Source organism: Gallus gallus, chromosome 12 (assembly GCF_016699485.2).
Source record: "Gallus gallus isolate bGalGal1 chromosome 12, bGalGal1.mat.broiler.GRCg7b, whole genome shotgun sequence".
NCBI classification, from domain to species: domain Eukaryota; kingdom Metazoa; phylum Chordata; class Aves; order Galliformes; family Phasianidae; genus Gallus; species Gallus gallus.
In genome coordinates this window covers 12091964-12106680 of record NC_052543.1, presented here as the reverse complement: position 1 = coordinate 12106680, position 14717 = coordinate 12091964, and the positions used below count along the sequence as shown (strand labels likewise).

The following is a 14717-nucleotide window of genomic DNA, read 5'->3' as shown; positions in this document are numbered from 1 at the left end:
CCACCAGCAGCAAAAAGTTTGTTTGAAACTAGAACCCTCAACATCCCTGGCCTACATGAAAATGAAACAAATGAAATGTCTTTTGCTTAAAGATTAACCTTTATTTTTAACCTCATCTTAAGAACATGACGTGTTCTTCCAGACGTGCATTTCAAAGTTCAGACACCAGGCTTGCTTGAAAATGGAAGCTTTGGTATGGTTAAGTAAATTTCAACTGGGGAATGGGTTTTTTAGCCACTCAACATTTTGTTTATTTGATATTCAAAAGAGCAAATTATTTGTAGTCGCATCCACTTTTAATTACACATATTATTTCATTATGCCATCAACACACTGTTATGTGTTGATGTAGGTAATTAATTGCAGTCAATTAATGTGTTCATAAACAGAAATTTTCATGCAAATCAGATTTTATAATTGGAGCTAACAACATCCCAAGGTAGTCAGCAAATTAAAGAAATTGATGTTGGGTCATCTAATCTTGCGAGATGGCAGCTGTTAGCAGGAACCAAATGTCACATCACAAACAAAGGAAAAAGCTAATGGCAGAAAGTGGCTTCTTTTGTGCTTATTAGTACAGTAATCTGCAATATTTGGTGATTAATGCATGATCTTTTCTCATTTCTGTGATGGCAATGGAAACAGAACTTATCTACAATGAATATTAATCAATACTATAAAAAAGCTAAAGAGAATCTACAGAATGTTGTGTTTCTACTTGATTTCTCTTTGCTTTATGAAGATGTCTCATCTCAAAAGTGAGGTAGCAATTTAACACTTAAAGTTGTAGCAAGAAAAAAATCTTCACACATTGCAAGTTTTAATTATAAATTAATGTGAGGTTACACTGATTTATTTAGTAGCTCTGGAAAGGAGAACCACTGACAAACTTGGAGATTCAAGAAAAAAAGGCAAAGGTTTATTGCATGCAGGTCTGGTGCCCTGATCATAAAATTACCTTCATACATCACCACATAACTTCATTCCGTTCACATTTTTCTCAAAGCACTCACCTACATCACATATTTCTTTTCTTTTTCTTTTTATTTTTGCAGAGCAGTTGGCATTTTCTGTGCTTGAAAATGATAACAAATATTTTGAATAGAAAAAATATCAAGAAAGGGCTATTATTTATTTATTAGAGCTGTTTTTCTTACTGCCCCAGGTTAGGTTTCCACTGAATTTCTACAGATGTCATGCAAGTTCTCTTCTGTGTTTCTACGTAGCCCCTTTTTAAACAAATCTTTAAAGTGAGGAGATTAGAAATATGTCTGTATAACGGACCAAAAGTTTCTTGCTTGTATGTTGACACTACTCTATAAAATGCTTATTTGCTTTAAGTAAAAAGATAGCGAACTCTGAGTACAGATTTCTGGAGACTGTGCTATAAAGGAACATAATTTTTGTGTATGTCTAGGATTGATAACTCTTTTATTTCTGTTGATTTTAAAGTTATTAATATTTACTCGTTCTAAGTACTATAATATATTTTTTAAAAGTGATTGTTCTTTACTTAGCTCGCTTGGTTAATAGAGGACAAGGCAATAAGAACAGCAATAAAACTCAGGACGTGTCACATATTGCATTTGGATCAAAGATCCTTGGACCACCTCCATCTTCAAACAGAAGAGTCAGCACAAGGGTATCTGGAGAGGTAAGAAGGCTTACATTACAACAAAACTGCTCCTCTTCTACAAAGGAAGAGATTGACCAGTAAGAAGGAGACTTATACCCAAAACGTATTTCAGAATTGATATGAGGCTGCATCATATGTATGTGTGTGTGTGCAAATATTTTTTTTTATGATGATGTCTTTCAAGGTAACAAAGAGCGTGGGTAGCAAAAGTAATAAATCATACCAACTTCAAAGTTCAGGAAAAAGAACTGAATCCCTGCAAAACACTGAGAGTCTGGAGCTGTCGTTCTCACCATGCAACGATTCTTTAGGTCAAGGAGATAAAAGAAATCCTCACCAAGCAGCTAAAGACATACATCAAAACGGTAAGAGCCCAAAGGGAACAGCACGTAAAGAGCTCACAAACAGCCAAAAATTATTTCAGGATTCTGACTTCAGAGTGTAAGACTTACTTCTCAATTTTACTAATCCTTCACCTAACCAGTTAATTACTGAATACATTTATGTGAAATTATGGCTTTTTCTCCTATATGATCTTGAAAAAATGCTCATTCTCTGGAGGTTTTGTAAGCATTTTGAGCCAAGGACCACCACCTGCTGACAATAGCTGCAGGGTAAACATATTCCTGTCTACCTCATGCTGTGTATGTAACTGGGCTAGTGTAGTGATTCTTGATAACTTTGCAGGTTTTGCAAGATTGTTTTGTGTACTTCTGTATTTTGCCCCTCTGTACATAGTGCTAAATTTTGACTTTATTGTGTCTGTCATATTCCTTCTGCCCCACAAATTCCCATGCTGTTCAGAGCATGTTTGTATCCCAGAGCAATGCCCTGTATGCTGTTCTTCCATACCTCACGTAGGAAAAGCATTACGTGTTCACAGGTATTTGGTACGTCTGCCTTGTATTTCAGACTCTGCAATTCAGACTCAGAAAACCTCTGAGAATGGAAGGGCAGATTTTCAGCTCCCCTCGCCACAAGATCCATCAACAGACAAGAACAGTCATAGAAGATTATGTCTAAAAAATGCAGACGAAAACACATGGGAGATAACCACTGGTATGTTGCTAATTTTATGTTATTTTACATCTCAGTTCTGTGTGGGGCAGGGGACTATTTGTTGTAAATTTCAAAGGACTCGGAAGCAGTTCACATAAAATAGAAATGTGCTGTAGGGATTATGGAAATCAAACACCCTGCAACAAAAGTGCTTCTGAGCACTGATAAAGATTTGTAGGATTAAGCAGAGTACCAGTGCACTGCATGGATAACAAAGAATTCCATGCTCTCTTTATAAAAGGGAAAGAACTAAAAATATTTTTTTTCTTTAAATCTCTATTAAATTTAACACTAAAGACCCCAAACATTGAATGTACGAGAAATTTTACTCCAGATAAGAGTTTAGGATCTCTCTTATGGTACACATGTAATATCTTTTTTGTTTTCCTTTAAAGATGAGCTGTGAATTTTGTTTACTTTTTTCTTATTATTATTTCTGGATTAATGTGTTCTGATGAACTTCCCATAGGCAACTTATTCAGTAAAGAAAATCTGCTATCCTCTGTTCTGAACTTCTCCAGAGATGACAGTGGGAAAATGGTAGGCATTCTTTGAGGAAAGTTCACAGAGAAAGGGGGAAAAAGCACATCACATAAAGTAAGGGAGTCCTACTAATGTTAAATACAATTCCACCATGCAACGTTTACATAAAATACTGGACAAGTCCTTTACAAAAGAAAGTAAAACATATACTAACATCGTCAGATGAGAAAAAAAACCACTCCTAACTCATCCTTACCAACCATTTAAAATCTGCATTCACATTGAATACCTAATACTAATAAAAGCAAAGAAACGATAGTTACTGTGATAGCTTGTATTGTAGTAGTTGTTCATGCACACTGCCAGGATTGTAATCCCATAAACCTCAGAATTTGATGTTGAAGTCAAGAAACTCCCAGCAACTGATCTTTTCCAATAGCAAACATCCACAGGCTTGGTTCAACAGCACTGACTCAGCCAAAAGCACAGTTCTCACACTTCTGATGTGTGTTAATGTACATACACCGATGACAATTCATTAGCACAAAGCCTCATTCCCTAAACAGGTGCAAAGCATATATGATTTTTGGCTCTCCATTTATACAAAACAAGTTGTAGCAACAAGAATCTGTCATATACAACTCTTTTCTTACAACCAGACAGTTAGTATCCTTAAACCCTGTGCAGCTGTCACCTTTGGTCACCTTGAGACAGCACTATACTTGTGCCATTAGCTTGAGTAAATATCAATTTAAGTTTCATGAGTGGAGAACTTTCATAAGTAACTTTTTTTATTTCTTTAGAGATTGGTCACTATTATTTACTATATGTTCCAGATGTATCACAGAGCTCAAATCAACACATGTTACATAGCAGGTACTTAGAACCTTTATAAAGGTAAATGATTTTTTAGCAAGAAAATAAAGAAGAGTAAGCATTGTTTATAGTTTGTCAATCTTAAATATGCAATGTTGAAACCTTCATTAAAATGTTAGGCTGCAATTAGAAGCTTTACCACAAGTCTGACTGTGTAGAAGAACTAATTAGATGTTTAGGTGATCATTCTTGCATTTATCGTGTTTGCTGCAATGTTGTGATTACACAGCAATTTACATATTTTGCTAAGAAGATGCTCCAAATTGTTCATTACAATTGACATGTAAATGCTGAGTATAAAAGAAATTGCAGTATAGTTTGCGGTTGAGAGATAATAGGATTTGGTTTGGTCAAAAACTCTCCATATCTTTCTCTTGTAGACCATTAACAAAACGGCACAGTGATTACAGGTTACTGAAGTTGCTGAACTCAATACTTTATATAAAATGTCATTTGAAAATCTTCCAGACTTCAAGTTTTCTCTTGCGGTTTCAGTTGTGTTTACATACAGCTTTTTATGTGTAAATCCAATTACCTGGCTAATTAAGATACGTTTTCAGGTGAGTGTGACACAATATTAAGTGGTCAGAGAGAGAACTCTGCTCTCCTATCCTTTGACAAACTTGTAGTTATTGATCAAAACAAAAGGTCATTGGATTTACACAAGCAAAGGGTGCTTCTTAAGAGCTAGGAATAGCATCACTCATTTCTTGAGACTTTGAAAACAAATGGCATTATTTACACATTCAGCTTGCAACTCTTAGACTCCCTTACAGTTTAGAAGTGACATCTGTATATTTACAAAATCCAGTTGGTATTGTACGGTGTAATATTATCTAATTTAAAAAGAGATTGCATGAAAAGCCTCGAAGCTTCTGATTACAGGTGCTCTTCGTTTAGAGACTGAAAAGTTTTCTCCTCTGGCACAAGTAGGTGCAAGCCATGAATATACAAGATGTGCTCAGTCCCTGCTTTTCAGCTGGTACGAACTGCTGTGTAGGATGCTAACTGCAGTTCAATAGCTTCCCTGGCTGTGTTCAGTAAACTGGAAGAATCAGAGCAGCATAGTAAGGAGGCAGGCATTCCTGCCAGCATTCTCATTTTTCTCTTTCTTTTGCTTTCCTTTAGTTCAGAATTATTATTTTTTTTTTCCAAAGCTGGATCTGCCTGGAGTAATAACTATTTCTAACAAAACTGAGAAAGAATCGAATTCCATAGTAAATTTACTCTGCTCTGTGACAGCAGGCATTTTATTATTGCAGTGCTACTTTATTATTAGGTTTTTAGTATTTTTTATTGAGGCTTTTTTTTTTTTAATATGGTTGGTAACTTTGTTTTATGGAGCCAGAAAGTTTCCATACCTAGTGAATAATCCACACCACACTACCTTTAATGAAGATAAGGGAGTATTGCATACTTGAGCAGTTCTCCTTTTCTCAGATGCTATTTGAGATTGGTTTTAATCAATCAAATTGACATTTTTTTCGATGTCATCATTCCAAACAGTAAAATATAACTTAACAATGAGAATGTAAAAATGGTCTTTTCATGTTTATCTGGTGCACTCAATCTCTAAATCCATTTCTGTAGTTTATTGTTTGTTTTGAAATTGGCAGATTAGTACAGTCAGTGTTCAGGGAAACTCAGTGAAACAGATAGCTTCATACATTTTTCATGTCATGCTGTTTTTCAATAGAGCGATAGTTTGAAATTGAGATTTAAACCAGAGGTTCTAGACATAAAAGAAAGTGTAGGATTTCAATAATAAAGAAGCAGCGGATTGCAATATTATGAACTTCCCACCAAGTATGTGTGGTTTTTGGAGGGAAAACACCAGCCTATAGAACAAGATCAATTGCCAAATTTAATACAATTACGTTTTCCTGGAATGAAACTCATTTTGAAATCTTAACAGATAGTTTCAGATTTGAAAATTACACATCTGTGTGTCACGTGTTGTATCCTGTGCATCTTCTGAGCTGCGATGAGGAAATGTTTTGGTTGAGCTTGCCTCCCTAGAAACCAGCCTGGTCTCTTTCATGGAACCTTCATCACTCTTCCAAATGTATACATCAGAACTTCCATATTAAAAAAAACTTATTTTTCCCTATGACTTCCAGAGAAAAGAGAGTGATCAGTATAAAGTATAGTTTATATGCTTTACACTGCAGTAAATATTTTGCATTTCAGATGAATGGGTGTTTCCAGAAGGTTTCACTGAGGAGGTTCAGTTGGATGGGAGCGAGCAGCATGCAGCCACTCAAGATTCAGCCTGCTGTGATTTGACCTCACCAGAGATCACCTCTACTGAACGTCAGCACGATGAAACGGGTGATCACAACATGGATCAGAAGGAGATATTCACATTTTCATCAAGACCTCGCTCAGCTCCTCATGGGAAGTCCCCAAATACATCACCAGAACACTGTGTTTTCCCTCTGGATTTGAAGCAGGACAGTAACCGTGTCCAGGGGGAAACCCAAACTGACGATAACTTTCAAGGAACTGACAGCAGCGAAGAGGTAGGCCACTTTGTGTGTGAGATTCTTGATAAAAGAGTCTTTGTCCTAAAACTCCTAAGTTGAGATTCTGTCTTCAAGGTAGACAGGGAAGATAAATCATCTTTTCCCCATATACCTTTAAGTAGATTTGTCTCTGTCAGGTTGCTGTATCTAACAGAATACGGGGGAGAAAATGAAGGCATTCCCTCTGTAACAAGTGGACAAAAGAAACTTAGGTCTCTGTCAGTCCTTATGCCAGTACAGAGATGTGAGCGTTCTTTGAGCATCCTTATAACAGAATTTAGGAAAGCCTGCATCATAGATTTTAGCAAGACATGTTTGTTATGCTTGAATGAGTGTGCAGTAAATAAGGCTTCACTGTGCCTTTTAGAACTGTAAGCAGAGACTGTTTTGCTCACCAACTTTGTCACACATTCTGGTGTATTTCATTTTTAATTACAAAATCTGTTTCCCAGCATTCTAATCTTTTCCTCATAGCTAAGGCGTAAAATACAACCAAGATACCTAATGCTAGGACACACAAAACAGAAACATTCTTCTATTCTGGGAATCTATATTCCTGATGCCAATTACAAAATATAACATTTTTAGCAGGTTTTTTCTATGATTTTGTGGGTTTCCCCACTATCTGCAACACTTACGCCTCTGAGGCTTTGTTATTTCAAACAAGGTTCCAGAACTTCAGAGTTAAATCAGTTTTAGTGAGGCTAATAATTCATGAACAGTATTATATATGTGATAACATACTGAAGATACGAAACTGTTTGGATTTCAGACAATTTCTTTGTCAGTTATCCTCATGTAAACAATCAGTGGCTTATTTCTGTGACATGCCCCACTAAAAGCTCTAGGCCTCAGTTCATCTGGCAGTCTGTTAATGCTGCAGCAGACCAGACTGGGGCTGTCACCAGGTTGCTGGCACACTGTTGGGTTGCTTGTATTGCTGGTGGATTCATTTGCTGGAAAACAGAGTTGCAAAAGAACTATGTCTTGATGAGCTTCTCTCCCATTTAAAAATCCTAAAAATTCAAAGCACTCATTGCTTTTCTATTCAGACATTAACAGATGCCATCATCCATCACAGGAAGCTTACTGTCCTGGGATATGAAAAAGCCCACACACTGTATAACATCACCAGTAATGCAGGCAAGCATGAGGTCCTTGATGGATAGACGAGGCCCAGTGACAAATGTGAAGCAGTGTGTGGTGTTCTTGGGTCTTTACCTTACCCAGTACTGCTGAAAGATCTATTCTTCCTCCCAAAGAGCTATAAATCTCACATCATTGCATGTTATCTGTAATGTCCTGCCATACTGTCATCCTGCCCCAGAGATTCAGTGCCAAATGCAGAAAGATAAAAGCAATGACCAAACACTCCTGCCTTGACAGCACAGGAAGAACACTGTGGCACAACATTAATGATCATTTATAAGGCTGATGCAAGAGAGACTGAAAGAGTATTCTTATCTTGCCTACGAAGATTTACACTACTATATAAACTAAAAACTTTTTTGGACCATGGGCCAGAGGTAGAAGAGGGCATAGACTGTTTCATTCACAGTCTTTGGATGCAAACTGCATTAAATAGAGTCAATATTGCATCCGGAGATACATTACGTTTAAAAAAAAATCATAATTGTGGCAAACAGACCTACAACACACTGATTATCTAACTACTACATTAATAATTCATAGGTAGGCCATTCTACCATCTTAAAGAAGTCACTGAACCAACAAATTACTTAGCAGACCTGTTTTGTCCATGTTCATCCTCTTCCCTGTACAGATGTGTTCTTTGTTGCTTTTTGCTATAAAGCTGACTAGCATTACACCAATATTCTGAATACTTATTTAATATTCAAATTGCTGAAGACACTTTTATTTCAGGCACTGAAAATATGGGAAATAGGAGCCTGGAAAAGCCATGATAGTCAAGCATAGGACCATTGACTTAATAGTAGCTGCTTTTAGCACAATTTAAGATATGTATGCAAAATTACCAAAATTCTTTAGCCAAATCATAATGCATTCCCTAATTAATTTTGCAGGACAGAACATTTACTTGCCTAAGTTACAGTGAATCTTTGCAATGATTTTTTAACGCTGCATGTTAATCTTATATGCTGAAGTAATCTACATTGTTACAGCTTCTTGATACTACAATTGCCTTTCGTTATCTTTAAGTATATTAGAGCTTTGTCTGGAATTCAGATGTGTTATGTTTCTGTACAACATACATGGGTATATACTCTGATAGGACAGATATCTCCAATTACAACTAAAACAACTGCAGATGAGCATACATTTTGCTACTCCTGGAAAATAGAAGTGAAGCTTAGTTCTTGATTAAAAGCACTTTTGGAATAGGATGTCTTTGTAGTTTAAGTATCTCAAACTGCAAAAAAGTAGAAAAGTTCCAAAAGTTTTTCTTGTGTGTTTTGCATCACTCCATCATCAGTTCTAAAATCACATTTAGAGCAGCCAAATCTCAGTTTCATCACAGTGTACATTTGAAGTTAGTGGAGCTGCAAAGGAGAATTATGTACTTTTTGATTAAATCTGTGGAATAGCAATATAATCCATGAAAAAGTAAAATCGTTGTAAAATACAAGAGATGGGTCATTGGTTTTGCACCAGGATAAATTTCAAATAAGTGCATATTGACTCTATGCTGTGTGCACTGGAAGCTGTAGGATATGCACAATAACTGTGCTGGAATTATACTTCCCATGTAACTTTCGGAAAAGAAACGTTTCAGTGAGCAAGCTGAGAACAGCAAGTATTCATAAATGCCCTGAATCATTTGTCAGTCAGTCACTAAAATAGTTAAATGCTATTATTCAATTATGAAAGTCAATCAGTAAAGGATAACACCTCTCCCTGGTGACTGTGGCTGGTGTGCCCACAAAGCCCACTGCTGCCAAACTCCCTTTTGGCTGTGAAGCCTTCAGCAAAGAAACTTTCCATCTTCACGCAATTAAGAGTAATATACTGAGATAATACACTCTTACCAAAGCCGATGGGCAATTTCACTCTGATACCTCAGTGTTAAAGCTCAGCATACAAAGGGACTATATCCCATCTGCTCCTCGTAGGTGGCCCTCAAGAGTGGTTAGAACGATCTTCTTAAAATTACATCCCAGCAAGTGCAATCAGCTTTATGTTTCTAGCAATTGCCCAACTGCCCATTTGCATGGTTTTTCCTAGGAATACAGTACATCAGTGGAAGTGCTGACTCCTCAGGGAAATCATTCTCATCTTCACTATACATGCATGCATATGCTGTGCTGGAGATAGCACAGCTAACTTTATTGATGTTTCTGGCACCACGCCATGACTTAATATTTAACACATTATTCTAAAACCTAAATATATATGGCTGAAAGAGACACGGAAAGAAGGGAGGGGTTTAGATTTCAGATAAATCTAAGTTAACAGTTTATCTCTAATGTGTGAAAAAATGCAGTGTTCTCTTTAGTAATCTTCCACCTCAAATTAGCCTAACTTAACAAGGGCTTCCAGCACAGATTTGGTGATAACATATGACAAGTAGAGAAGGGAAATAGAGCTGTGCGTTTCAAGGAAACTGCTAAGCAGGAGAACAGAATTGTTGTTACAAACTTCTGAAATGCATATAATTTCAGAGACAACAGAAATTCAGTGCAGAAAAGCAACACAGTGTCTGTAAATTTGATGACATTTCACCTATCTGTACATCTCATGCTGTGCCTAAAAAGCATGCAACAAATTCAGATATTGTAGAAATAGTTCCATTGGTACTCCTTCATAGAAAGCACGCTGTATGTTCATTGCTCCTTTGGTTTTTGTAAACCACAAACAGTGATGTTTTAAGGAAATCACCATGCTTCCTCACCACTATATGTATTTTCTTATTCAATGCATTATAAAATGCGTTGCATTGGAGGTTCATGTTACATCTGCAAACCATTCTCTGTTGCAATATTTCATACATGAAAAAATGAGATTCTTTTTCCAATAACTTTCAAATGTGCATTTTGTGTAATCCACCCCTGGACACACAGAAGTCAGTAGCAAACTTGGATCACACGGTAGGATTGGACCTTAGCTGTGAAAGGTGTGTTTAAGATACTTCAGTGTCTTTTTGAATCTTGCAGTATCTTACATCTGGACTGGTAGCATCTGATACAGAGGCAGTATGATGTGATGAAGATAAGGCCTCTCTCATACTTTCTTCCATGGGAATAAGAACACTGAGGCAAACAGTAGGCTTGCTTCCTTGTTATTTCCCATATGTCTGGATTTGCTGTTAGTTGTTGAGATGTAGCATGAGAGGATATCACACCTGATTTATGGGAGGCTTTACAGAGACAGTATTACGAGTGTGAACGTAATGTTAATAAACTAACTGCCAGAACACTCCAGCGATACTCAGCTAACATCCGCAGATGAGTAAAGCGATCTCAGACAGAATTACTCCATGTATTTTAAAGTTGTGGATGCAGTGTGAAAATACAGAGTACTAATAATTCAATGGGAAGCTATTGTTATCATGGACTTTTTGCTCACTTTCTGTTGTACAACTGTTATAAGTGTTTTTGAAATTATGAATATTCTCCAGCACGTAGGTATAAGAGGTTACCAGAATGCTAAACCTGGGCTAATGTTTTGAGAAGCATAATCCTGCCTCCCTCTCTCCCCTATGGTTCTCTTAAGAAGTAGAGGTACTTGTAGGGCACTCGGGGCAGTAGCCAGGAAGAGCAGATGGTTCTCAGAATCTTTTTAAATTTGAAATTAAGCAGTAGAAATTGAAGAGCCATTTTGAAATCTTAAGGTCAAATATTCTATGCTAAACAGCATTGTGCGATGGTGAGGGGAAATCACTCTTACTTTGTTCCCTGAATTTAGGATGACAACAGTGACTTTATCCGGAGTACTGAGAACCTTGAGATCAGCTGCAGCAGACAAGGAACACCTGATTCAGCAGTTTTTAAAGACAACACATTAAAGAGGATATCACAAAGAAATGAATACCGGGAGAATAAGGGTTGCAGCAAACAGAACCTCGAGGACAGCATTGCGTCAAAACCACAGAGTTCCACTGTGCAAAAGACAGAACCTGTCAGCTCGCAGAGAACCTTAAAGCCTACTCTTTCTCTTTCTCCTACTGGAAGTAAAACTGAATTCTTCAAAGTCATTCCAAACGCGTCCAATAAAACTGAAAAATCTGAGGGAGTTTCTGGTCAAATAAAATCATCAGTCAGCAAAAACTCCCTCAAGAAAGTCTCGAGAGAAAACTTGTGTCTGACAACACAGACCTGTGTAAGTGGTTTTTACTTTGAAATTAAGTTATTTGATTGTTTAGAGAAGCTGCATTAGATATAACCAACTGCCTGACAGGAGAAACAGTGCATCTTTCATCCAGATACATTCTGGCTTCATCGTAACAGTCTTTACCAAGCTCAGTCTGTTGAAAGTTGGTTTTCTCCTTTTTGTTGCATATAAATTGATACTGTCAGAAACCACAGAGGTTCATAGATAGCAGTAGGTGTAATTCAGCAACTTGCATTTTGGAAATTATGTGTTAGAAAGACAGAAGTCATTTTGAGTACCACCCTCCCCTGCTAACTAAGTGATGTTCCTTGGTGCCACATCTATGCATCTCCTGAAGAGCTCCAGGGAAGGTGACTCCACAACCCCCTGGGCAGCCTGTTCCAGCAAGAGCAAACCAATCCATCAGGTTGAAAATGAGCATCTAGAAAAGCACATGCTCAAGTTTCCAGTCTCCCTTTGGTATTAACATGCGGATATTGCCACGCCACTGATACTTCAGCACTTAATGAATTTAGTCTCTCCAGTACTGGTATAAGGGTTGTGGTTTATGTAGCTCATCATCCTCTGAGTCTCCGAGGATTCTAAGAATCTCCTCTTATACTCTGCAAGTAGCTTAGCAGATTTTGTAAGAACAGAACGTGTTTTTCCATGAAGAGTGTCGAGACAGGATTCCTTCTTGAAGGAAACAGAAAAGTGGGAATGAAATGCTACACTGTAGGTGAAAATAAGAAGTACTGTTGAGACCTTAAGGCAGTGTTGTGAACTTCTGGATAAGAGCAGCCATCCAAGCACAAGGTATACTCTTTGTCCTACAGGATGTAGTTACTGAGTTAGTATTTTTCATCAGTTAGGAAGTGAACAAAATCAGTGATAGAAGCCAAAGACATCAATGAAAAATACTGCTGACTACAGTGAAGCAGCACTGGAGAATCTCATTGGCTGTGGGCACAAAATTATTTCCATTTTAAAACACTGTTCTTTGTTTTAAGAGTTATGTACAAGATAATAGTTTTGTACAAATGGGTACTGGAGTGATTGTTCACACAGAAGTAGTCTCTTCTAATCTGTTCAAGCAGAGGACCGCTAAAGTAAAAAATGCTTAACCAACCCTTCGTGCAATCAATTTGCTAACTGCTTAATACATTTTAAGGACCTAGTTGCTTGCAATGTTTTATTCATGTTTTAATAGAGTTCTCTATTATTAAGTTCAAATATTTTTAATTAAGAAAGAAGTACACCCCTCTGGGTAATATTGCAACCATGTAGATAGCTGGTAATTAAACTTTCCGCATGTGTAACTACATTAAACAATCCTGAATAAATCATTTGAGCCTATAAGAATGCAAATCTCATAAATGAAAAAAATATAAATTTAAACAGGTTTTGTCAATCTAGCAAAAGATTTAAGAGTTTAATAAAAGTGTCTTTTTATCATAAGAGGAAGATACACAAAAAGACAAGAAAAGCTTTTAATTACTAAGAGAAATATTCATTTTAGACAAATTTACAAGTACCACAAAAAATTACTTCTTACATCAGAAGTTTCTTCTACATTTCAAAGTAAACTTCATCTCAAATTCAATTTTCAAATTCTCTCTTTGAAAATCATCCAAAATTAGGAAAAGTGTATGAAGAGGCTTTTTTGTAGTGGTCATCTGGAGCTGCAGAACATGTATTACAAAAGAACAGCTGGGACTGCAAGGAGTTTGTTGTAGAGAATATTATAGATTGAAAGCTTTTATGACCGTTCTTTCTGAGGATGGTACTTCAAGAGTGAGACCATTACAAGAAAGGTAAATGGACTGACCTCTTGAATTAAGCCAAGACAACAATCAAGTGTTATGAGTTCTTTTGTTAAAAAAAAAAAACACTAAAAATCTGTGCATCTTTCTTCATCAGCATAAGAGACAAGATCAGAGTCAGGGAATGTTTTGTCTTCATTAGAAAGAGGACAAGCAAAATGTCCTTTCAGTTCCTAGTGCATTTATTCTGCATGGCACTAGTTCATTCCTTTGTTTTAATGACTGCGTGCCAATAGATTCATACGAGGTATGAAAAATAAGGAAAAGCTTCTCGTATTGTAATCAAATAAATGAATTACAGAAGGTTTCTGCATAGGAAAATTAACAGGAAATCAACATCTTCAGTAAGATCAAAGACAATTTTAGCAGCTGTAGATCTAGCAGAATACTAATGTGCCAAAGCAAAGCAGGCTCTCCACATAGAGCATACTAAGCTCAATGCATAGTAAAGCAAATAGTAGCTAAACTATTAACATACATGTAGAAAGGTCTAGAGAAAATGCCAGGTATTATTTTGGAATTAAAAGTGGTAGCAATAATCACAGGACTCAGGAATGAAGCTTGGAGCTCAAAAACCAGAGGTTAAAAAAAAAAAGGGGTAACAGCTGTGCTAATCATGGAGCTCATGCACTGAACAATTCAAACACTGAGCCTAAAATAAATGCCACCTATTGTCATTACTTTTTAAATACATATACAGTAGCAAATTAGTACAGTAGTCTTTAAAATTTAGTGCTGACGTGTAGCTTTCCAGATAAATTTTATGCTGTGCTTCACAAATAACTAACTGTTATGTTGATAGTGTTTATGATACTATGATAACTGTATGATTAAGTTTATTTCAAGACCTGTATCAGATGATTAAGCAATTTTACTGCTAGAGTTTCAAACTTCTAGAAGCTTGCTTGAATAATAACAGTAATAATCATGTTTTTATTACACTGGAAGAGCAACTTAACCAAATACCCTAAACCCAACCTGAGGTCAGTAACAGCACTGTGCTCTCCTTCCTGTAACGATATCAGC

The 14717-nt window shown here is 36.6% G+C and overlaps 1 protein-coding gene across 4 annotated transcripts in view; it reads left to right on the top strand.

Annotated features, from left to right (window-relative positions):
- Window positions 1–14717, top strand: part of C3orf67 (C3orf67 homolog) — a 62991-nt gene that overhangs the window by 25929 nt on the left and 22345 nt on the right. For all 4 annotated transcript variants that reach the window (XM_004944636.5, XM_414408.8, XM_040646342.2 and 1 more), the window contains 5 exons: window positions 1518–1654; window positions 1821–2001; window positions 2549–2695; window positions 6245–6576; window positions 11464–11877. In XM_004944636.5, the coding sequence (XP_004944693.2) occupies window positions 1518–1654; window positions 1821–2001; window positions 2549–2695; window positions 6245–6576; window positions 11464–11877 (1211 nt within the window). The remainder of the gene's footprint in view (window positions 1–1517; window positions 1655–1820; window positions 2002–2548; window positions 2696–6244; window positions 6577–11463; window positions 11878–14717) is intronic.